The sequence below is a fragment of the Dunckerocampus dactyliophorus genome, chromosome 20, assembly GCF_027744805.1.
Source record: "Dunckerocampus dactyliophorus isolate RoL2022-P2 chromosome 20, RoL_Ddac_1.1, whole genome shotgun sequence".
NCBI classification, from domain to species: Eukaryota; Metazoa; Chordata; class Actinopteri; order Syngnathiformes; family Syngnathidae; genus Dunckerocampus; species Dunckerocampus dactyliophorus.
The window spans coordinates 9,011,328-9,037,656 of NC_072838.1; the positions used below are offsets into that span (position 1 = coordinate 9,011,328).

General features: G+C 41.2%; 1 protein-coding gene across 1 annotated transcript in view; it reads right to left on the reverse strand.

Annotated features, from left to right (window-relative positions):
• Positions 1–24,332, reverse strand: part of angpt1 (angiopoietin 1) — a 67,061-nt gene extending 42,729 nt beyond the window's left edge. The window contains exon 1 of the mRNA XM_054764525.1: positions 23,528–24,332. Coding sequence (XP_054620500.1) covers positions 23,528–23,902 — 375 coding nt within the window. The 5' untranslated portion in view covers positions 23,903–24,332. The remainder of the gene's footprint in view (positions 1–23,527) is intronic.
• Between the last annotated feature and the right edge of the window lie 1,997 nt (positions 24,333–26,329).

Consider the following 26,329-nt stretch of genomic DNA (forward strand, 5'->3'; position numbering starts at 1 on the left):
AAGCAGTACACAGTACAGTACAGCGCAACAGTGTTGTGAATTATCTTTTACAGACAGGTGAGGTATTGTAGAGCCTCATGGCGTGTGGAATGAATGAAGTCCTGTAGCGCTCACTGTGGGAACAGAACTGGAGGAGTCTGTTGAAGAAGCGCTCTGCTATCCCTCTATTGTCTGATGTGTGTGGGTGGGGTTGACCATGATAGAGAGCAGTTTGTCCAGTGTCCTCTTGTCTCTCACTGTTATAAACACCTCCAACTGAGTGGCCATACCTTGTTCAGTTTTCCGGATCAGTTTGTCAAAAAGTTTTTAAAAACTATTTAACGTTATGACGACATTAACACCATCAAAATATTAGGTATATTGTAATTATTTTATGAGGAACTCATTTTGTATATTAGTTTCAAGCACAACAAACCAAAACCCCGTCATTTGTGGAAAAGGTAACTGATAAGAGTAAGTTTACGTGTTTATCCACACAAATAAACACCGTGGTAAGCCAGACAAATGTAGGCTCGGCCATCTGGGAAGAGCTCAGAGTAGAACCACTGCTCCTTCATCGAGAACATCCAGTTGAGATGTCTTTTGCATCTAGTCCGGTTACATCTGGATGCCTCCTGGGTGAGGTATTCCGGCATGCCTGGCCAGGAGAAGGCCCCGGGGCAGACCTAGGACACACTGCAGGGATTATGTCTCACAGCTGGCCTGGGAATGCCTCGGCGTCCCCCTGGTGGAGCTGGAAGAGGTACCCGAAGATCGGGAAGTCTGGGCTTTCCTACTGAGACTGCTGCCCCTGCGACCCGAACCCGGATAAGCGGAAGTAACGGATGGATGTAATGTGTGTAGACTGCCCACTGACTGCATGAAAAGTGACTGAAAAGGCACGGACGTTTGGATTCCACAACACAACAGCAGCTCTGTAGTTATGCAACATCAAATTCAGTAAGGTATTGTATCATACATGGCTCCTCTGAGCTCTTTATCTGACTCAGCCTACTGTTTTTCTCTATTAAGATTACAGTTTGAAAGGTGAAAATCCTCACCCTACCAATTAGCAAATTCCTCTCTTGTTGACATTCCTGTCTCATCTATTTTAGATTCTGGAAATTCCCTACCTTACTTCATGGGTAGAATTAAAGAACAGCCACTACTCTTGTGGGTCACCTCCCACACCGCGCAGTCTTTCAATTTCCCCATGTTTGTTGAGCTGTTTTCTAAAATAATGTCAATATTGCTGTTATGCCGATGATAAACTGATCTACTTGCGGCTTCGTTCTGGGTTCATTTTACAAATAAAGTTGGTGTGGTACTCCACACCATGAAGATTTATGTTTTTCATTACACACCTCTACAGTCCTCCAATCCTGGTTTGTTATTCTCCTGTACAAACTGTGAAGCTACATGCGATATCACATTCCCAGTATTATTAATACCATCAAGCATTTAAATATACATCTTGTCCCATGTTGTTCCAACATGAATTCAGTTATTTTATCAGCTTATTTACCATGTACATCCATACATGTATGTTGGAGTATACTACAGAATTGCACTGGTGAGTAAAACTCTCACGTTCCAGGAATTATTTCAGGACAGTAAAAGTACTGAAGGGACAAGACAGTAGAAATAAAACCTGGATATTGTTTAGAGTTCAGGACTACTCCAACATGAAGTTGTATGACATCCCCGTCAGCAGCGTAGTGCATCAATGGTGACTTTTTTCCCCACTCCACTGGTGTTGAAGAAAGTACTTACGGTTAATTGGTAGGGTCACTAAAGTAAAGTGTCTTAGAGGAATACAGTTGCATCACAAAACCGTTTTCCATGAAAAAGTCAGACCTCGGCATTATTTTCTCTCCGTTTAACATACAGCCATTCTTGTCAAAATATCTGGCAACAACTGTCTGGGGCTGTCTGAAAGCTGCCGGCACTGGGGAGCTGCGGTTCAGTGAAGCGGAAGCATGAATTCCAAATCTGCTGTAACATTTTGAAGCGCAAAATGACCGTTTTCCAACATGACAACGATCCCAAACACACCTCGAAGTTGACATACAGTATGTTTAAATGTAACAAAGATACAACTTTCATCACGGACTGTTAAATGTGCAAGTCGAAACGCCATGTAACTTGTTAAGCATGTCTGAAACAAATAAACCATAACCATCTACTCATGGGGCCAGTCCCTGCAGATACACGTGCCCTGTTATTGCTCACTGTGAGTAAAAGGTGAATTTGACACCCACCGATGTACGCTGGGCCTGGAAGTAACACTTTTCATTACTGTTTGTTTTTAAAGCCATTATTAAGGCTTTCTGTCAAGATTAGGTGAGTAACAACTTTGTCTGAACTCTGAGTTGACTTTTGTGACCCTTTGCCCCAAGCACATTTTTTGGTTTCGTAAAACGTCAACAGGGGCAACATAAATAGAAAAATAAGAATGCAGAAGATGTCTCGCATGTCTGTGTGCGCAAATTTGCATCCTATGCTTGACCCTGCAATGGAGGGATGATCATTTTGGTATTATGGGTCGTAGAAACAGAAGCCTGTGGAGAATTGGGTGGCCTAGATAAATTCTTATCTCTTCTAAGCCAGAAACGCCAATAAACATCCGGAAAAACAAACACTGAATCTTTAGAACCCACCGCCTCATCTCGCTTCTCGTTTTCACCTTGTCCAGATGGGACTGTGTTGATAACATTTTCTTCATTTCCAAATAACGTGTTTATGGATAACCAACAGCTAACATTGAGATATTCAAGTGACGACATCGTTCGGTGGCAATTTGTTTTTTATGTATTGTACAGTGCAGGGGTCGGCAACCTTTACTATCAAAAGAGCCATTTTGCCCCCTCGCCCACTAAAGAAAACTGTCTGGAGCCACAAGACATAACAGCTTATAAACTTTTAAAAGTTCTACTTTGAAATAAATGACTAGTTTTCAGAAAATTGGTCCTTGTTTTGAAAATGGCTTCCGAAAGTTTTTTGTTGTTTCTCGCCACATAAAAAGCATATCAACGTAAGTCAGCATCGTTGGCAGAGAAGACAAACAAATTAAAAACTATTTTCTTCTGGAATGTTACTTTTTGGGGGGATATATTAATGGTTAACTTGCCCCACGGGCGAAAGACGTATCTGTCACTTCTCAACAGACGCAGGCAGGCAACCACCGGCTTCCCTTCCCTTCCTCACACTTATCCAATCGCCAGTCAGAACTCAGCCATTCACGGTCTTACAGATTTAAAAAAATGGGCATTTTCCCCACTCGGGTGTTAATAAAAATATTTGCCACAACAAGGAGGCTGAAGAGCCACATGTGGCTTCGAAGCAACGGGTTGCCGACCCCTGGTATAGTGCTACAGTATATGACAACATTTATCTCGATGTTTACTTTTGAGCGAGTCTTCGACTACTGTATATACAGGGTGGGTGACCAAGTAACTAGGCATTAAAAATTGGTAATAACCCATTTTCCTATTACACACTTATTGAAACAAATGATACATGTTCTTTATTGCATGGGAAAATTAAAGTAAATCTTCATAGTTAATTTCACCCGTGGCATCAACTAGCTTCCTCAATTGGCCAGGGATGGAATTAACAACCTTCTGAAGGACTTCGTCTGTCCAGACTTTTCCACAGAGTGCTGCATACTGAATATTTATCACTTATTGATATTTTTTTACATATTTATATAAATATATTTGATAGAATTTTGCCGTAAATTTTCAAAGTTAATCAAAAAACACGCTAACGAGGTTCCACTGTATTCACCGTTGCATGCTAATGACAGTAATTTGTTATCATACATAACGTGGTTATGTGCACTGGTCGTGCATGTTGCTGTCTTTCATGTGGTGGGTGGCGGGTTTGATTCTGTACAGTAGGGTCTTACAGGAGATTATTAAGTATGTTTGTTGTTACCTAAACACATGAAGGTCAAGCTACATCCTATATATGCCAAAAGAAAAATATAAATGAAAATAAACATGTTGAGTATATTAATGGATTTTCTCATATGATCCGGTTACAGCATTGCTCTCTAATGTCAAAACAGTCTCGGCAGTTACTTTAATTAATTATGTGCTTTGTATGATCATATGGGAGAGGAAGAGCACAAGACATGGGAATGCAACTGAAACCAAACAAACTCAGACTCATTTCTTCATGGAGAAACTTTAACAGTGAGAGGGGATGTTTAAGAAAGATTTAGATGTGGGACGGGAATCTTTTCCTGTGGGACACATTGGGCAGGAATGTGCCTAATGACGACTTTCTTGTATCACTCGCTACAGACCATGTCACTTTCCCTTATGACTGATATGCAAAATAAAGCCACCATCCCACGGATGGTATGCTTACTTCCAGTGAGCAGCCAATTCTCCATCCAAAAAGTTTGAGAAATAGATGAAAAAGGTCACAGACGGTTCTCTGCTATCTTCAAACCTCTCGGAAACTAGTTCCGGGGTTGTAGTTTGTGTGTGTGTGTGTGTGTGTGTGTGTGTGTGTGTGTGTGTGTGTGTGTGTGTGCTCACCGCAGCACTATCTATCAACCCAGCTGTCTCCTCTAATCAAAATTAATGGAACTTTAATCGCTGAGACTGTTTCCTTCACTGTCACATTTCTGTTTAATTTTGATCTAACATCCTATTTAGCTAGGAGCCCAGGATTTATAGACCATCTTTGTAGTTGCGCACAATAACGAAAAGGTGCTATCTCCACTTTGAGATGTAATTTAAGCCTAAATGTTTTATCACTTTCTCCTCCTGGCTCTCTCCCAATGTCTGTCTGCTTTACTTCTATCACCAAAAACTTACAAGTTCTGTTACCCAGGAATCATTCTTGAAACAACCACTTGCTGGAGGATGCCCCTTAGCCTGTGCAGTGCAGTATTGGAACAGTGAGGCCACTTCCTTTATTTTTGCTGTAGACTAAAAATGTCAGTCGACATTTTTACCCACGTCAAGGGCCACCAGATGTGGAGATGCGATTCACAATGAGACAGGAGTCGAGGTGGGTGCCACCAATCAGTTTACTCTACACTCAACTCAACAACAAGCAACAATTCTTTAGCAATAGCTAAGTGGCTACAGCCATAGGCTAAGATAGATAGATAGATAGATAGATAGATAGATAGATTCCATGACAGGAGATATGTGATATGTTACACATATCGGTATTGGTTGATATCGGAGTCGGAAATTGAGAGTTGGAGTATGTCGGTTATCGGCGAAAAAGTCAATATCGGACATCCTTAGATAATTGTTGTACAACTCTGATTGTGCTATGTGAGTGTGTGTATTGTGAAGGCTTCTATTGTCTGTCAAGCAATTAGACTGACAATGCACTAGGCTTTTAGGCTGAATCTAAAAGTGTATTAATCACAATAATAACAATATATAACCAAACATAACACCGTTTGTTTGAACCCACCTATTTTTCACATGAGGAAAAGTATTGGAACATGTGATGGTGTCCTCTGTTGACCAGGTGTGTCCTATTGCAATGCTTATTAAATCAATGAATAGCACCAAATGTCTACACTCAAATTGAGTAGGACAGGTTTTGCCTGTCCAGACTGCATTTAGAGGTGAAAGCAACATAAACTTAAACCAGAGAGAGTTGTCCAAGAGTGAAAAACAAGCAATTGTGAATCAAAAAGATGATGCAAATCAATCAGAACTATTGCACAAACATTGGTCATAACCAGTACAGCCATTCGGCATGTCTTGAAGAAGACGTTCAACGTGTAGACCAAAGTAAACATCAGCAAGGGATGACAGGAACATTGTGAGCGCTGCCCTTTTATTCATTAAGTCTTCTATCAACAGTAGATAGTGATACCTTCACTGCAGGTGCTGATGTCACCAACAGTTTTAGGGTCTTTCTTTACAGCTCTCACAATGTTTATGTCAACTGCTAATGTTTTCTTTTCTACCAGTCATATTTGTGGCAGCATGACCCAATGTTTTTTAAGTAGCACTGTGTCAACAATGGGCATATTTGTCACCACGTGGGGCAGAATTTCCCCTAAGTGATGCACAACTGAAGTCCAAACAAACAGGAGGAACAGGAAGACGAGGTGCAGTAGCCTGACTAACATCTCCACATGGAACTGCTTGAGTGTGACCTGGGGTTCAACTACGCCAGGAGAGGAGGATAATAGATGCCGCTGTTAGAGATAATGTGCAGCTCATGCATGGCCACTATTGTGTTACCGTCGGGTTTCAGGATTTGAAACACTTGCAGCTGTCTGACTTTCAACCCACAAGGCTACCTCTTTTTTGGGTGGGTATATGTGCCCACCAAAAATCTATGCAATGACGGTAATTTACATGATGAATGTATCTTGGAACAAAGTGTGGGCCGATGTGTGTTTTACGTTTAACAATCAGCAGAGTGAGTTCCTGGCCATGTACTTAGCAAATCAGGCTTCCTTCTGAATGGATTTCCAGTTGGTGGCCACGCTGGACGTGCAGTGTATAAAGGGGAAGGACGAGTGATTCCTGAATTGTCGTGCAACAATTGCATGACCGACTGCTAAGAAAGTTAGGGCAGATTTATATCTAGATTTTCCAAATGTGGCGTGAAGGTTGTTGATGGATGTTTGTTTTTTTGAGGGGGAGGCATACATCATATAGGAAAAAACATTAGTAGTATTAGTAGTAATATATTTGTGTAGATTCTCAGTCATCCTGGTTATGGTCATCTGTAAAAGGTTGATTTGAGGCAACCGGAGCAAGACAACCAACAAAAAGACTGCAGTTAGTCCAGTTACGGATTTGTAGTAGTAATTCTAATTAGTTTATGGAAGAAATGACTAACTTCTTATGGAAGAATGACTAACTTTGCATTTCACTTCTTCAATTTTGTCATGAACTCAAATAGTTTTTGTCGTCTCTGATATATAACCTTGTCTTTTGGAAGGCAAATCGGAATTTTAAAAGAGGCAAACCAGACAAAGTACTGTGGTTTTCCAACTATATAGCCCTCCCATAAATCTTGTACACGTAACAACTCCTCTGTGGTCAACACAAAACAAGGGTTTTGTTATTTTTTTGGAGTAAGTTATAGATGAAATGCATCGTGAGTTTGTCTAATAAAAGTCTGAGGAAGGATAAACCAATCAAAATCAAGGGAGCTACTAACTATTTTCAACCTTAATTCCTGAAACATACAGTAAATTGCTGACCCTGCGACTGGCTGGCGACCAGTCCAAGGTGTACCCCGCCTCTCGCCCATAAGTCAGCTGGGATAGGCTCCAGCGTACCCCCGCAACCCTATTAAGGATAAGCGGCATAGAAAACGGATGGATGGATGGATAAATTGCTGATTCTTAACACTACCATCAAGTGCGTATTTGTTTGATGGTCTGTTTGTCGTTTTAATGCAAGACCATGCAAATTCCAGTTTCAAAGCTGTAATGTCACAGCCGTCCAAGATGATAAGAATCCAGATTGTGTCGTAATTTAGCTTTAATATGGAAAATTCTGTTTAAAATGTTGAGATAGCTGCAGGATATCACTGTCAAGTCTAACTAGATCAGGTTGTCCCTTGTTGTGTTTATGTTACATTTGCAGGATTGAGAGACATGTTTCTCTGAGCTGTTAAGATCCTGGATCATAGCTCTTCACTGACTGATTTTACAGGTGACAATATCTTTAAGGTATGTGCTTTCTTTCGAGGTCTTGTTTTTACTGTGACTCACTCACTTTTTCTTCCTTGTCTTGGCGAGGGAAAGTAAGATTTCCTAACTTTGAGAGTCCAAATTGTGACTGTTAGTGGTCAGTTGATTTACAAAGAATCTGTTGTTCTACAAATTGAGCCATTTATAGGTTCTTATTAACAACCCACAAATCCATCAATTTAATACACCGCCTGTCCTGATTAGGGAGTGCTGGAGCTTATCCCAGCTGACTTCAGGCAACAGGAGGGGGTAGATCCTGCACTTGTCACACGGCACATACAGTGTATAGGCAAACAAGCATTCACACTCATATGGGGCTGCAACTAACGATTATTTTCTTAGTTGATTCATCTGAAGCTTATTTTGATAAACCAAGTAATCGGTTAGATCCTCAAACAAACAGTTCGTGTTTTGGTCATATCAGAAAAGAGGCAAAAATGTTCCAAAGTCAAGGCTCAAGTGTGTGAATATTTTGCTTTGCCTAAAACACAAAGATAAAATTCAATTTGAGAGGCTGAAATCAGAGGATATTAAATAAAAAAACCCAATCAAACATGAAAATAGTTGTTGATTTATTGGAGAATCATTTAATCATCGATTCAGTGATTAATTGTTGCAGCTCTACATTCATATTTACATTTGTGGACAATAAAGAGTCTCCAATTAGCCCAACATGCCTGTTTTTGTGATTTACAGAGGAATCTTTATGACAGCGGTGTCCACGTAATGGTAGTAACTCGGGATGCTCTGATCAGGGTTTTATGCTGACGATACCAATCATCCATGAGTGAGATCGACTGATACTGATGCTGAGCACATGGATTAACTGTACATTTTTCAATTTATTTATGATGAGTGCTATGGGCCATGATCGCTATTAGACAATTCCAAGGGCGGACAAGACATAAAGTATAATGACAACAATAAACACTCCCGATGGATGTAGTATCCACTACTCCTTGTTTGTTTTCAAAACAAAATGTCACTGTGGTAAAAAGTCACTTTTGGAGTCCAAAGACAAGAAGCTAGGTGGATAATTCTAGTTGCTAGCTAGTTGCCTGCGGACACGTAGTCAAAGCGTGTATGGAAAGATGCATAAGAAGTCAAACACCAATAGGTTTGATAAGGGAGTGATCAAACACACCGGCATCGATTGGCGTAACTTGTGTCAAGCGGTCAAACTCAAACCATTGGAGGTTTCGCAGACTAGTGTTGATTCTTGCGGCAATACGGGACAAAGTGCGTTTCTTGTCGGCTCAGTACGGGGGTTGTCAACCCTACGTGACTCAGCACACATGTACATTCATGTTGTTAAATTGTCATGTCATCGGTGCACGGCAATCGTTTTTTGTGATCGGCTTTGAAAGGCATTTATCAGCACATGCCGATCACGTGTTTTTTACGAAAATCGGCTGATATTAATGGGTGGCCGATCCATCGGAGCATCCGTAGTAGTAACCAGACCAGAAAAAAAGTAATTATCGGTGCCCGACACATGCTTGAAGGTGATATAGTGCAAGTAACCTCTTGTAAGTAATGCAAAGTATTGATCGTGGCAGACTGAGTCTGACTCTCTTATAAACTTTATTGCTGGCCTTAACACAGTCGTCCAACGCCACACAAACATTTCTCTGTCGCCGTCCACAACAGCAACACAACACTTCCTCATTATTAACCAATCCCAGTCACAGACAACAAAAACAACAACAAAAATCTGGATATTGTATACTTGCACGATGTTACTTCTGTGTCTCCGAGGCTCACTTTGGTGGCCTTCATCTGTTGGACATCTTCCTTTTTTTTTTTTTTAACATCAAGTGTCTATAAATTGTGATGTTTGACAGCCGCTGACAAACTGTGGCAGTCTCTTTTAAGTCTGTAACTGTCTTAACACAAAGACGTGGATCTAATTTGATGCTGGACAGACCATCACTTAAGCTGAAGATTATTCTGTCCAAACACAGGCTCATGTATGTCAAACAGTCATCCACAACCACATATGTTCAAATGGACAGGAGGGTGACACCGGATTGTCTGCACACACACACACACACACACACACACACACACACACACACAAGCACATGCATATAGCAATTTACACAAGGATTACTCTCTCCCTCCTGGCACCACTGCAGACATGTCAATTTAAATAAACTTCAAGAACCATTTGTGTTGCAGGTGTGAAAGAGAAGACCAGAAGTAACCCTCCACTATTTGATCACTGACAGATTTATATGGAAATTCCTGTTCGGTAGCTGGTAGGGATCCAGAAACACTGTAGGCTCTTGGCTACTGTAAAACACTTGGATTTTGGAAGAACAGCAGGGAAATGGTGTGACAATTAACGCAGGCCAAGTGCTGTTCTAAGTAGAATCAGTCTCTTTTTTTTGCAATACTTAAAAAGACTGTACATAGTCTCTGACTACGGCATAGACCTCCACCAAGGCCAAATGTCTTTGGGGGCAGGTGAGGCAGAGCATAAAAAGATGAACAAATAACATAAAACAAATATTAATGTTTATCCATTCAACTGTATGATACAATTATTTTCTGTATGATTCCAATCGGTTTTAATATTTTCTGAAGTAAAAATCGCTGTATATGCACATTTCTTGATCAAACACAGGGCAGAAACCTAAGAAGAGGCTGCCTGCCTTGAGCGTCTCTTCTCGGCTTAGTGCGCAAGCCCTGCCTTGCCTGAGTGCACTCAGTGAGTGCACCGAGTTGAATCATGGCGCCTGCCAGTTTCTGTTTGTCAGCATGTTGCCACCAGCGTGTTGCATGCACCATGACTTTCTACACCCCGTGTAATGTCTAATATAAGTGTGACATCATTATTCTTATTCTAATCGTGCATTAAAGTACACAGAAATGTCACATGCGGAGGCACTGCAGTGCATGCGTGAGCAGGATGGTGCTTGTCACAGCTGTCCTTCCATAGAGAGGAAAAGCCAGTGTTTTTTGGTGTCTTGTTTTTCTGACAGCAGCTGGAAAGCAGCAAGCCAAATGCATCAGAGATATTTTCATGCTCTGCTGAATGAATGAATGAATGAATGAATGAATTTGACTGCCAAGATGGAGGATTATACTGTATATCCACATTATTTTACATCAAAGTATCTAAGCTTTTTCTGGAGAAGGGTAGGGTGCATATGCCCTGCGATTGGCTGGCGACCAGTCCAGCGTGCACCCTGCCTGTCGCCCGAAGTCCGCTGTGATAGGCTCCAGCATGCCCCCGCGACCCTAATGAGGAGACGCAGCATAGAAAATGGATGGATGGATTGAGGGTAGGGTGCATGGACTTTGTATAGTGTATATAGATGAGAGGCAAGACCTCAAATGACAAAAAATACATGGCAAAATACTCAACAGCCATTAACGTCATACCAAGAAACTGTAATTGTGCCTTCCCGAGAAACACACCTCCAATGTGACACCTTACTGAGGAAGTTGATCGAGTGGCCAACTGTTAAGTCTCCAGACCTGAACACAATTGAGCATCTGTGGGCCACCCTCAAATGGAAAGCGGATGACTAACATGACTTCATCGTGGAGGGGTAGAAGATTCCAGTAACAACCAGTGCAGTGCTGTTGAATTCCATGCCCAAGATGATGAAGACAGCGTACTCACTAGTGTTGCCAGCTATTTCAAAAATAACGTCTGTGTTGAATTATTTTCAGAATTATCCAATGTTAAAATGAGGACTAAGATTTACAAGACAACAACGGATCTAGCGAAAACAGATAGTTCTTTTTTTTTTGTTTTCTATTTCCAGAAAAGAATCGTCGCAAGGCACAGGGTTCTCCTCCATGTACTGTATCTGTATTCACGAGAGTGGATTAAAAATTCGACTTTATTGTTGCATACATTACAAAGAGCAATGACAGCAATACAACAATCACCGTTGTATTCAGAGACACACATAAGCAATGAGAACAATTGAGCCAACCGTGAGTCATTCACTCCATCTAGTCTACACTGTGGGGGAGCCAGACAGTTTATCTTCTCCCCAATATTTTGCACTCACGCTGTATCTCCCTCTGTCTCGCTTTGTATCTTTACGAGTGTCATGTCATCAATTTCACAAAATGGACCCTACGAGCCTTCCTTTTAAAACGCAGCACCTCTTTCAACCATCTGATTGTGATTCTTTAGTGTAAAAACAACCATCAATCTAGCAGGATGAACTCCTAAAAGAAGGTGAAATGGTTCTGTCCTACGGAGCCTCTGGAAAGTTCTCCGGTGTTGACAGACAAAGACATCAACTCAGCGTGTCAAGGAGAGTTAAAGAGACGCCGCGGGGAGGGTCGGCATGTGGGGAGGCTTCGGGAATTTTCTCCTTACATCAGTGGAATTGATAATTGTTAGATAGAAGGGGATCAAACGGCAGTGCTTACGGTAAACTTAAAAATAGCAAAACATGAAATCAAGCCGAAAGAATAAAAAAACAGAGTGTAGCCTGATAAATCATCCTGCTTCTCTTCGCCAGAATCAGCAATAAAAGGCATGTGTGTTTTCTCAATATTATCCTTCTCTGGAAGTAAAAAAAAAAAAATGGACTGACACCTTATTGTAGGTTCAAATAGCGGAGGCGTCTTTAGGAATACATCCAAAATCATTCAACTCGGTTCTTTTAATATGCTACTCTTTGACCATCATCAAACCGTGATTCCAAAAGCACAAATAATACAAAAACTGTAAATCTGTGAAAAAAACAATAAACAGAAGCTGATATGGGTGTGTAATACTATCATCTGTTCTGTTTTGATATCCGTTCAAAAGCAAAAATACAGCCAGTTTTGCGATAGAAAAGGTCATGTGATTTGCTGCACGCTTTGATAAAACCACACTACTTGCCCTCTTACTGAGTGCTTTGATTGACCGTAATGTTTTGCTCTATCTAAGATATGTTATCTCATATTTGGCTCCTCATCACTCAGCAGTGTAGCAGTGGCAGATAGAGCCACAAACCTTGAGCATTTGGCAGCTCTCGTGACTATAACTTATCAGCCAGGACCGAATGACTTCCACTTGCTTGCCCAGAATAATATTATGCTCAATCTTTGGAAGAGGCTTTTGTTCTCACTGCAGGCATTTCAATAACAACAATATTAATAAACACAGCAATAGAAATGGTTGTAAAATTACAGATGGTTTGTCAATAGGAGGCGCAATCAAATCACATTTCACGTTTGTGTCATGCTGCATAACAACACAAGAACACACAGCACAGAACAGACCTCCGCCAAGGCCAAACACTTGTGTCCTGTAGGTGGATATGTCTGGAGTTAATATTCAGTATTGAGTTTGGCAGTTTGAGTAGAAGTACCAATATGAATTCAGAGTAGATGTGAATGCAAGTGAAGAAGGCCATCGTCAGGCTGGAAAAACAACATAAATCTACAGGAGAGATAGCAAAAGAAATGAGATGTGGCCAAATAAGCAGAGCATAAAGCACAAGTGGAAGACCACAGATGACAACTGGACCATAGTCAGGAATACCCAGGAAAAAGTGCATCAATGCATACCAAAATCAACAATCAGTATCAGGAGATCAGGAGATAGAGCGTTTATAACCAGATGGTAACATTCAAAAACAAGAAAGCCAGATTTAACCTGAAAACATCTAATGAAAGAAGAGAGGAAAGCAAGAAGAATGAAAGATGGAAACCCTACCACAGCGTATGCCAAACATTATGGAGGCAGTGTTACCAAGTAACCAGATGAACTGTGAGGTTTAAATGGTTATACTCTACAAAACCAACAGGATGGTGCTTCATGTCTAAGTGATTTCTTTCTTGGCCCTTGCCCAAGTAGTCTTTTCACTGAAATGCAGACCTGCCGACCTTGAAGACATTTTATAAGATGATGGTTTACACCCCTTGGAAGTAAGGTCTTGCCACGGGTGGAGGAGTTCAAGTGTTCACGAGTGAGGGAAGGCTCAAAAGTGGGAGATCGACAGGACAACCAGAGTGTCTGCAACAAGAGAGAGAGCTGAGTTCTCGATTTTACTGGTTGATCAACGTTCCTACGCTCACCTATGGTCATAAGCTCTGAGTAGTGAGCGAAAGAGCAAGATCACAAATACAACCAGCTGAAATTAGTTTCCTCTGTAGGGTGGCTGGACTGACCCTTAGAAATAGGGTGAGATCGGTCATCCGGGAGGAGCTCAGAGTAGAGCCACTGCAAGTTTACACTGAGAGGAGTCAGTTGATGTAGATCGAGCATCTGGTCCAAATGGACACCTTCCTCGTGGGGTGTTCCAGGGATGTCCAGGACAGAGAGGGCTATGGGGTACACACTGGACACACTGGAGTCTGCCCTCTACGGTTGTCACTCCATCTTAACCCAGCCAGTTAAGGCAGATGGCTGCCCTGCACTTGAGTCTGGTTTTTGTTCAATGTTTCTTCCTTAGAGTTTTTCGTTGTCTCAGTCACCAAAATGCTTGCTTGTGTGGGTTCAGTTGATTTCTTGAATGTACGAGTAGCGTGGTTCTAGACTTGTTCACTGTTGTGAATTCTCACTACATAAACAGAATTAGATTGAGTTGAAATAGCGATAAATTTAAAACATTAACACATTCTACCAGTGTGCAGGTGAATTTTTCCGAGCAAAATTTCACGTCAATGGTTTATATTTTGGGGGAATTGAGAATCAAACGAAAATTCAATCCAATCAGAATAAATTCTCCATATATTCCAGAGGCACGACGTTGGGTGCCAAGTTACAAGCTGTGTTTTGCGAAGTGCCACCATAAATCCTGCTTGCATCGAAGCAAATGTACAACCTTGGCGCTAAAACAAAATAAATTCCATAGCGAGTACCCCCAAGAGAGTTATTTTGTATATTGAGGGATGGAAAGTGAGCTTCATGCTTACTTTACAGCTGCAAAATGTAAACCATGCGGACAGGTTGACAACCAGCAAGATTCACTGGGGTACACATATAAAATTCCTCTAATCTCCACACAAAAACAACATTATAATAAAGCGCCACAGCATATTGACCATTCAAGTGGAACAAACGAAATGCTTTGCTCTGCTTTTATGTTCATTTGGACGTAATGCAGCATGAATTTTATGTTGTTTCTTCTTACGAGGGTTTGCTACGCTTCCAGTCACAAATGCAACCAAGACCAATTTTATAGAAGCTGTTATTGTAACGTCCTTCTGCAGTTTCTAATGTTGTCCCCTTCAGGAGTTGTTGCTTGGGTCAGGAAGGAAGAACATTTTATTCCTCTGAGCATTTCCTCATTTATCTGAATAATCCTATTGTTAGTTTTGGCCCTCATCTTTACTGAAAATAAACAGTTGTAGAGGAAGTTGTCCCTAAACTGGAAAGGTTCCTTATTATTTGTGGAGGCTTACAGTACTGTGTGGCCCTCTGATAGTCTTAAGTAAAGAAACATATTCACTCTTTGTTGTGCAGTGTCAGCTCCCAGTCTAGAAACGAAACAAGCTTTTCAGTGCGCCCTTCTAAAAACTGCTGTTTGTGCTATGCATCATATTTGTTGAGAGGCAGAATGATGGGAATTTCACAGGGATAAGACGCTGACCCGCCTCCCTGTCTTTTTAAAACAACTTAGCTTGGCACGGACCGTCCTCAAGAAATCCTGGTCTGAGCTACTTTCAACCAAGATCTACTGTATTACTTTCACTCTCAACAGCAGAAACAAAGTTTGGCTTGCTAAATGACCATCTTTGTCCCGTTTTCATTATTCTTGAAATAGTAGAACTTGAGTAGTATTTTTTTTTTATTATTATTAAAAAAGTGCCTTGGGATGCATTGTTATTGCAAACCAAAGAGTAGATCAATTTTACCGAGTGGACACTTAGTTTTTGGCTTTTTATTGTTTTTGAAGCCATTAAGAAGCAAAAGTAATCAGTCAAATAAGAAGCTGTAATTTGAGAGTGATCATATTACATAGTCGGGTTGACTTTAGTCTCCTGATGCTCAATCACCACTGCGATGAACAAACCACTTTTTTTCGATGAAAAGCTCAAAGAAAAATATCCAGTATGTAAATAAAAGGTAAATTAAAGAAAAACAAAGAACATAAATTTGGTTTCGGAGTATATTTCATTTATCTACTTTCAAACCAAAGCACACTTTCCTCCAAAATCAGATACAGTGGAACCTTGGTTAGAGTATGCCCTGGTTAGCGTGTTTTTGGTTTACGTAAAAACATTTTCCAGTTAGCATACAATACCGCGAACGTCTTGTTGTTAATACACGATGTGAGTCGAACTGTGTTCCCAGTGTTTGTTTTTTTTAATCACAAAACCTCCTCGTTAGCAGCCTATCGGATTGCTAACAAAATGGACACAGGAAGCGGAAGTCAGCTCTGTCGTTCGTCTATGTTGCTCCTTTGCTAACAAACAGAGTTTTGCCACAAGGCTCTGCTTTTCTCCACAGTGGAGTGCCAGGATTTTCATAAAAAAGGTGAGGAACACGACTGAATTCAAGAAATAACTCACAGCAAAACACGAAGGCGGCGTCTGTGGATCACTCTTCTGCTGCTACCTTGCTGCTCGTTATCGCCATCTTTGTCAACAATCAAGTCCTCAATCAAGGTGAAGTGACGCTAGATGTTATCTCTTTCATTCATCATTTATATGTATTTACATGAATTTGAATGGTTAGAGAAGGGGTTATTATTCTGATTACGGTTAACCTGACTCTAAGATGCCTATATCTATAACAAAAGTTATCCGTTCACTTGTAGTGGCTAGTTATGTCGAAAAAAGTGAATTTATGCAGAAGTGAAGCTCATACCTTCTACACCCACTTCGATTCTATCTGTTCATCAATCATCGAACGTCAACATCAAGCTAGCAGGTACGAATCGTGTCAAACAGAGATATTTTTATTATTTCATGAGCATCTCAATTACTCCGATTTTTGCCATTCGCAGATCGTCTTGGAACGTAGGCCCATACTCTGCATCATATGATTGTTTATACACTTGTATGATGGTTAAGAATGTTAAAATATTTGGTTTTCACGCGGGATATCTAAGACTGCAATCACACTTTTATGTCGAGAGACCAACAACCAAAGATTAAAAAAGAAAAGATTCTTGGTGCGCATTTTGGTGTGGTTTGTTTATGTTTGTGTATTTTTTGTCATCAGACCAAAAGCTGCACACAAACATAAATCCTCCTTCATAACTCCAAAAAAACGAAAACAGCACCATCATTTTAACAGCACAAACAAGCACAAAACCGAGCACAAACAACTGTGACTATTGTGGTTTAATTAGGAGCAAATGGGGAGGGGGTGAACTTAGGTTGACCTTTGTAATAATGTTAATAGCTAACAAACAAACACAGCACAATTGATATTTTGTACAGCACAAACCAGGACAAACAGAGCAGAAAAGAATGAGACTATTTTGGTTTCATTCGAAGCACGTCGGGGGGGCTTATTATGTAATCGGCAGGCGCTTAAATCTTGATTGTGAGTATTTTGTGACTAAAACGGCTCGGTGAACTTCGATCTGCTTATAAAATGATACTTAATACATCAAAAATGAAAGTAGCACAAACGACCATTTTAATGGCATAAACCAGCACATAAACTGTAAGACTATATGACCAGTGAAGGCAGTGTTCGTGATGCATTATGTGACCAAAACCATAACGCTAACTGATGGATTTAATACTTAATACTGTTTATGTATTTTGCTTTTTCTACCAGCTCGGATTTCACAAAAACCTTGTAAAATATACTTTTAAAGAGTGCGGTTGTTGCACTCTGCCACACACGCACACGCACATGCACAGGTACAGAGTAGAGCAAAGGCAGTGCTTCCGACACAATTTCTCTTATATACCGTAGAACTGAGGTTTGCGTGTTTTTCGGTTAATGTAAAAAACGTACGCCATAATTTTGCGGATATAAATGCACTGCGAAGTCCAACTGCGTTCTTAATGTATTGTTATTACAAAACGTTGTTAGAAGCTTATTTGCTTGCTAATACATGGAAACGGGAACCGGAAGTCAGCTCTGTCGCACGTCTATGATGTCATCAGAGGTTGACACTGTAGTTCTTTGCTACCCAACACAGTAACGTCACGAGCCTTAGCTTTCCTTTCTATCACAGCTGCGAAATTCAGCAGCGGTTTGTTTTAACCGAACTAAACACAGCCTAAAAATCAGGTGTGACGGAGTCATCATTTTTGATGCTCGTTGATCCATTTTGTCCCTTAAAGACAACAAAGCACCATGTTTTGTTTAGGTCTTCATTAGTTATTGTTGTTTAATGTGTGAAATAAAGCATGTTTCCTGTCGCCAGTTGCCTCTGAGAGATAAAAGCCAAGCCTTGTCTGAGGTTCTTGCCTGGTAAGCAGACCGGGGAAGTAATCCTTGGACAAACACACACCACCTTTGACTGGTCAGGAATGTTATCAGGGTCCATATACTCTCCTCTGCGTTGAGGAAAGGGAGATTGGACTCAAAATGCTTCCTCGACAGCTGTTTGCTGCATCACCCTCGCTCCCTCTGTGTGTACCTCACACAGTGGGCAGAGCACCTCGGCGCAAGGCAACTATCTGGAACAGTCTCCTTTGTCCATCTCTTTCATCAGGGCTGGCTGGAGCCACATTAGGGCGAGCGTTCTCCAAGTCAAGCAGTAAAAGTGCTGCTGTGATTTAGACAGACTGACAGGGCACTTAATCTCCTGTCTCATGAAAAAATGTTAACTGCATCCTGATGTCCACTCCAATTAAGTGTTGGTCCACCGTGGTTGTGCCTAAACGGAACACTTAATATGGTTAAAATAAATGAGCATTCACTTTCGGTTATATGCCGGGTGCCAGCAACTCATACAGTGGTTTGTACAGATAAATACAGTCATCTATCGAGGTTAAGTGAACCCCCGATAAGTGAATTGCCGCTGTATTAACAAGCAGAGAACACATGCAGTGGATATTCACACAGGAGCTGCTGTTGGCCACTCTACACTGCTAACCTGCTGCTAGCACTTAGCGAGCAGTCATCGCACATCACTTCCCAGGCCCCGCTTCTTAAAGGTGCACGCTACCAGTCACAGATACTGGATCACACTACATAGCACGTCATTTGAATGCCTCATATGTTTGTATTTCCGTTTATTTAGCTATTTTTATGGTTGAAAATGCTTAATTTAGGCCATGAATACGGACAATTTGCTTAAATATATATATATTTTTACTAATAATAGACCATATTCAACCACACGATGGCAATCTTTAATAAATTAATGAATTTTTGAAGAAACGTGATAGAGCGAGGGTGCGATGTAGCAAGGGGTAGCTATATTAATTACGGATTCACAATAGTAGTTAAAATTGTGGGGGATGGGGCATTAAACATTTATTAAAAATAATTGTGAACCATTGCCCTACCATTGCCTAGTGGTTAGCATGTTGGCCACACAGTCAGGAGATCTGTGTTCGAATCTCTGTTTGGGCATCTCTGTGTGGAGTTTGCATGCGTGCGGTTGATTGTCTATACGTGCCCTGTGATTGGCTGGCGACCAGTGATTGGCTGGCGACCCCGGCTCTCGCCCAAAGTCAGCTGGGTTAGCCTTCAGCATAGAAAATGGATGGATGTATGAAGGCTTCCTAATTATGTGCAAAAATGGCTAATTTCAATCTGTTTCAAATCTGTTTCTACCACTCCTAGCAACTCTTCATAATAATTACAAACATAGTTTCCTCAAACATTCATTGTCTAATTGCAGATATTCAATATGACTCAGGACTGATCTTCCAGATCTCGTGACTGTGCGACCAACATGCCACTAACCACTTGGCCACCGTGCGGCCCTAGCAAATTAATAACGTAGAAAATATAATAATAATAATAATAACTGGAAACATTTCCACAGAAGTTTTGATTGGGCCTGCCTGTTTTTAACCGCTGACCCTGCTTTGCATCCGTGCGAGTTGCTAGTATTACATCACCATGGTTACAATGACGGTTACCATATGTAAATAAGGCTCTTCAACCCATCAAGACCTATATAGTGAGATAACGTGTGTGGGCCGAAGCGTGGGTTGAAGCGTGGGTTCCTGTGCTTTGCTTGCAGGCCCATAATGATCTGGAAAATGTGCTGGAATCTGTCCTATCAAACAACTTCATCGAAATATTTTGGTATATTGCTTGAAAAATCCTTATTGTCATGTAAATACAATACACAAGGAAGGGCTCTGGTTGTATTAGCAGTGTTAGCAGACACCCTCATATGCTTCCATTTTTGCATCTGAGGAGTTATCCTCTAATGAGGTCTCATTAGTCAATCTGTCATTCACCTAACGCCGCCTTTCTGTTTTCATAGTATCACTTATACTATCTTGGAATGATGGGGTCCACCGCACAATGATAAAGCTGGTGTTATTTCACCCTTAGCCTTTCTTGACACACATACTGCAATTGAATAAATACACAGGATTTGAACCTGATTACAAATTCAACCAACATCGCACTGTGACACACTGTGACCAACGCCTGCATGTTAACATTTTGACAAATGACTATTTCCTCCAACGTGAGAAGTGAAAAGTCAGTAAATGCAACGCATGCACTCAGCAATGGAGCTTAGACGGGTGTGTGACAGCGTTGTGGTCGCTAGCAGACTAAATTGATGAATCTCTTGGTTCCATTGCCGTCTACCAAATCCATCAGGTCTTATCTATGCACACTTTAGCTTCATGTTACATTGTTTTTATGTATGAGTAGGAGCCGTAAGCAACTTGTGTACTGGTGTAAAACTCATTTTTCAATGCTTGCTTATTGTATTAATGCATTAAAATGAGCGTGTTATCGTAAGGATTACTTTACAGTATGCTTTTCAATAGCCACAATGGCTAAACCGGCAAAACAGGTGGTCCTCGGGTTACGAACGAGGAAGTTGTCGAATTTTAGTGTAAGTCGGACTTCATACCTAAATACACACCTAAAGGGATAGTTGAGATTTTTTGACATGAAGTTGTATGACACCCCCATCAGTAGTGTAGTCTATCAACAGCGACTTACCCCCACTTGGTCCCCTAAGTCCAGTTCTGGTCGGATTTTGGTGACGAAGAGTAATACATTTGCATCACAAACATGCCTCCTCAAAAAATCACTCTTGCGAAATTGCTCTCCGTTATATTTGTCTGCCGTCGTATCCCCGCGCACTGTGGCCTGTCCCTTCTTGTGTATGAGACGAAGACGCTCACATTTTCTCGTCTTCAGTCATGTCAAGCTATGGAGCGTGAGCGGCAATCCTTTTGCCGGAAGCCCAGGCTCTCACTCTGTTTTAAAGACATTCTGTCAACCGATTGCTTCTCTCGCAATATCCGATTCATGTCTCCACAATCTATTAATGGCTGATTCTTATCGATGCAGGGGTAACACTTAGTATATAATAAGGTACACAAAATTACAGTAGTTAATGAGGAACGAACCTACCTAAACCCTATCCTTAACCACTACTCATTAGTTGTTCATTAGTTCCTCAGTAACTAGTTTAAATGTATGTGCTTTAGTCATTAGTTCCTCATTAGTTCCTCATTAGTTCCTCAGCAACTACTGTATTTTCTGTGTACCTTTATTGTAGAGTTCGACCGATGCGGGAGGCTCCTACTGGATCCAACCGAATCTTGTCAAACCGGATATCCGGTTGCATCGGTTTATTGTTCACATCTTCGTAGGAACCACCATCAGTATGTTTTTCTGAGAGCGCCGAGCATACTGTTGGGATTTCCAGTATGCATGTATTTGCAGAGGTAAGATGAAGGTAAGAATACGTTAATAAATGTCATCCAGGTCATTATATTCTCAAGGCATTGAATCGATAGCAACTGGACTGTTCAGGTTGTCTTAGAAGACGTTTGGCCTCCCATCTGAGCAGGCTTCATCAGCACACGCTGGAAGACTAGGTGGGATACACACCAGTCAAGACTAGATAGGGCTGGTCTAGACAGGGAACTTGGTGCAAGATCCAATCTATTTATCCTCTAAACGAGGAGACATGTCCAGACAAGAATGGTGAGGCTAACTTTTTTGTGCTTTTTGTGTAATGTGGTTCCACCTAAATCATAGTGCTGATAGATACTGTAAAGTGGAACAGGTACTGTTACATATGTGTTTCCCAGCGACTGCAAAGCAGCTGCAAATATGGCGCTAAACAGGAAACAAAACAACAAAATAAGAGCACAAAAAAGAAAACAACCCGAAAACCAAACCTGAAGTTCAACCTTATGTGAGGGGGAAGAATGATGTCTTCCTTCAATAGTCTTAAATTGAATGTCACACCAGAAGAAAAATGATTCAACACTCAGCATTTTGGCACTTTTTCCTCTAACTTCTATTGCATATTGCAGTATTTCTTATATTTTGCACAAACAGTGTTTATTTGTGAAATGCATCCAGAGGCATCACTGTAGAAGACGCATCATGTGTTCATTACATAACCTATTGCGGGGAGAGCTGCCGCCCTCTATTGGTAGCAGCTGATATCGGCATAATGAAGTGCTGGACAATATCGGATATCAGTAAGTCAGCCAATTATTATTATTATTATTATTATTATACATTATTATTGCTGTGATATCATTAGCATTGTGATATTTTTTTATATTTTAAGTATTCATTATGTAGTAATAATAATAATAACTCATTATTATTTTAAATTGTTATTATTGTTGTTGTTGTTGTTATATCCTGAACAAGCAGTACATTTCTGAGGCGTTTCCACTGCACAGTACAGTTGAACTTGGCTCAGCTCGCTATGGTTTGGGGCGTTTTTTGTTTTTTTTCTTCAAGCTATACCATGAAAAACTATGAAAAGCATGCCACACATCAGCTGGAAAGCTGGCACAAAAGCGAGTAGACATTTGTATACTGCATGCGTGAATGCTTGTCTCTCACATTTACACAATAAAAAATTGATATCGGGGGATTCTTTCCTGAGTTTAATGACAGCCTGGGGGTTTATACTCATACATACTTGGCTTAAATAAATAAAAGGGAGCATTTTCGTACTGTCTTCTCCAACTCTGTGTCTCTTGGGGCTTCCTCTGACTTCCTGCCATTAAAGAGACAACCCGCTGGAGAATGGGGGGTGACTGATGTACGGCTAGTTTTGCTCTATGTCTGGGTCTGTGGAACTTAGCTGAGGAGGAATTCACTCAAATCATTTAAAAAACAAAAACAAAGCAGTCTGGGATCATTGTCGCTGCTGGCACAGGGAAGCTTAAAGAGTGTTTCAGAGAACAAAATGTCTAAGAGCCAAACAAATGACAAATAAAGTCATACATTTGGTGTGGTAATTCTGTCTTGTAAAATAGCAAAGGCGGATTTTGAGCCCAAATGGTAGACCTTTAAAATCCAAAGTTAGGACAAATTATCTGCATTCTCAAAAAAAAAAAAGTTGCCCTGAAAGCAATGACACGGAATATTTTACAACGCATTGCTGTGAAATCGACCCGACTGCTGTGCTCCAGTGTCCTACTGTCTTTAGCTCATTGTGCAACAGGCCCTCCCCCTTGACATTTCACACTAAAACTGACCACACAGCAGAAAAACAGTACACAAAAGCACACAACCCGACTGACAAACACACTCACAAAGTGTAGGAAAACAGCAAACACTGCTCAGCTTAAGACCCTCATCCCCAAACCCAAACAACGAATCAAGCAAAGGCACACAAAACCACACACCCACGGGAACACAAACATCTCAACAAACACACAACGGCCAGGGTTGTAAAAGAAGTGGTTTCTTTCTCAACACTGCTTTTCTATTTCAGTCCTCCGTGTGACAAACATGAGGTGCGATGCAACAAATCACCGTTCACCTGAACCCCTCCTTACCTTCTGTAGCCACTGAGTGTAATTCTCCATTATGTGTTCGAGTTGCTGGATCTTCTGTTTGGAAAAGTCTGCTTCAGGTGGCGGCGAGTCTCTCTGGAGGGAGTTGGTGTTGTACTGTGGGTTCCCACCTTTTGCCTCCCTGCAGGAGCCTTCACCTGCCGCTCCGCCTTCAGGTAGGATGAAGGTGTAGGTGCACTGGCCATGCTGGATCTTGTGGAAACGTCTGCTGCCACTTCCTCCAGCGCCACTGACGCCACCTGTGTTACTGGTACTGCTATCGGTCCCTCTCCTCTGCTCGCCTCCTCCGCAGTTCACAATCACTACAAGTGCTGCCAAAGAGAGCAAGTGGTACACAAATGTGTAGCAGAGCATCATATCAGCGGTGCAGGCAATGGGAGTCCTTTATCTTGCTCTTTCGGCTGGATGTTTCCTTCGGATGTGCATCAAGAGGCTGTGAAGAACACTGTCGGTCTCAAACATTTGCAGTCCATCTTTACGTTGGAGGCTCACCATTGAAAGCCACACTTGCCCTTTAATTAGCTGTCCTGTCAGTGAAGGCCGTTAAAGTTTAGCACATCTCATGCAACAGGAGTGACAACTTGCTTATCTTGATCTTCCTCCAAGTCAGCCAGCAGCAAACTGTGCATCAGTCAGTCAACGCATTTAAAATAGGTGCTGGGTAATCTGGGATGGTGTAGTTAGACCTCCCCTGGTCTCCTTTCTGCTTTCGCCCTGCACAACTGCAGGGAGTGAGAGAGACGCTCTCACTGAAGAACAGTTCCAAGCTTCCAGCACACTCTGAGCCTGCCCCTTGTAGAGCCTGCAGAGGAATGTGAGTGTGTGCACGTATGTGTATGTGTGTGTTTGGCAAAAAGGGACCCCAGCACAGAGGATGTGCTTAGACTCTGAGGGTCGGCTTACAAGCGCTGTGACTTCAGGCTAACATGGCTGAACTGCCTTTTTAGCTTTGTGTTATATTCCAATATTCCAAAAGTGTATTTTTGTCTTACATAAATAATCTGCTCCTGACTGAGATTGGTTGGCGACCAGTCCAGGGTGTTCCCCGCCTCTTGCCCAAAGTCCGCTGTGATAGGCTCCAGCATACCCCCGCAACCCTAATGAGGACAAGCGGCATAGAAAATGCATGAATGGATGAATCTGCTTCTGATACACTGTTCTGCTTCTCCAGACACTTTACCAGGTGCAAAGAAAGATGTTTTCGTGCTTGCGATGAGGTTGATGGCTGGTAATTAGGTGTCAGTAATGTTACTGTAATGTTTGGTGAGACACACAAGCACCAGACTTGATTGCCGAAACAACAGGCTTTTATTGCAAGCTTCAATTATCTCAAAACAGACAAAATAATTCCCAACACAGACCACTGTCGCGACCATAACCCACACCAAGATAACTGAACTCTGAACCCACGACGTCACTTACTGACGGCCCCCCACCATTCAGCCCCCCTAGAGCACCGGAACACATTTACAGCAAGACACACAAGCATGAATTTTGTTAATTTATTAAATGAAATATTATCTCTTATTATGTCCACTATAATGGGTAATACAAGTGTAAAGGAGACTATAGGGGTGTTATTTCATGTCTAGGGGCCTTTAATAATAATAATAATAATAATAACCATATGTCTTGTAGAAGGTTGTAAACAGGTTTTCTTTGCTGTTACCACGAAAATATAAAAATGATAAATAAGGTATCCTACTTCATGGTCGGGTCTGGAACCAATTAACTGCGATAAACAACACATTACTGTAATATACTTAGGTTGTTTTTCATGTTTTGAGAAACCTCTTGCCTTTTATTTGTATATGATGTACTGTCTTTCTCCAGGAAAAGCTCTGATATTTTGGAGTGAAAGTCACCTTCTGTTGAGCTTGGATATATAATATTAATATCATATATAATATAATATATTAAAAATACATTTATAATAGTACAATGGACAAGTATTAATTGTACTTCATGTTATTGTGGTAGAAAATGTTCAAGGATTTATATTTTGCACTGCTTGATCTTAAAGAGATTCTAAGTAAAATTAGGTATTGCATGCTTGATGACAGTGTTTCCAGGACGCTAGTGGGAATGTTGCTCCAGGTGGTGAAGATGGCTTCACGGAGGGCATCCACCATCTGGAACCGATGTCCATTTTTGTAAACTTCCATCCATCCCCTAATGTTCTCGATTTGAATTTAGATCGTGGGAACACGCAGGATGGTCCTCCGGAAAAAGTCTTTAGTCAGGCGGGCATCGTGAACTGCAGCGTTGTCCTGTTGAAAAAGCCAGTCATTATCATACTGACAAGGGCCTTCCGTCATAAGGGATGCCCGCTGCAACATCGCCACATAGCCGTTTGCCGTTTGACGCCCCTGCACAACCTTCATTGTTCAATTGAAGGAAAAAGCACCCCAGATCGTGACATTTTGTTGGGTCTACCGCTTGACTTTTTTCTTCCATAACCCTCAGGTTCCTTTGAGACAGGGGTGCCCATTACATTGATTGCTAAGGTAGTGTGGGTCCATCCAATGTCACTTTGTAGAAGTCATATGACATCAATCAGCTAATAATAATGATATTAAATAAAAAAGAAAAGTGAACTCCAGCAATGATTTGGGGATTAAGGAATGTGTTTGTCTTTGGGCCAGATGAAGGAGCAGAGAAGCTATGAAGTACATTAAAATTGCTGATTCTGGGAGACACAGCTGACTGAATTCTGACCCCATTTTCACATTCCTTTTTAGACCCTAAACATAAAGTCTGTGTACATGTATGTTTGTTCTATTT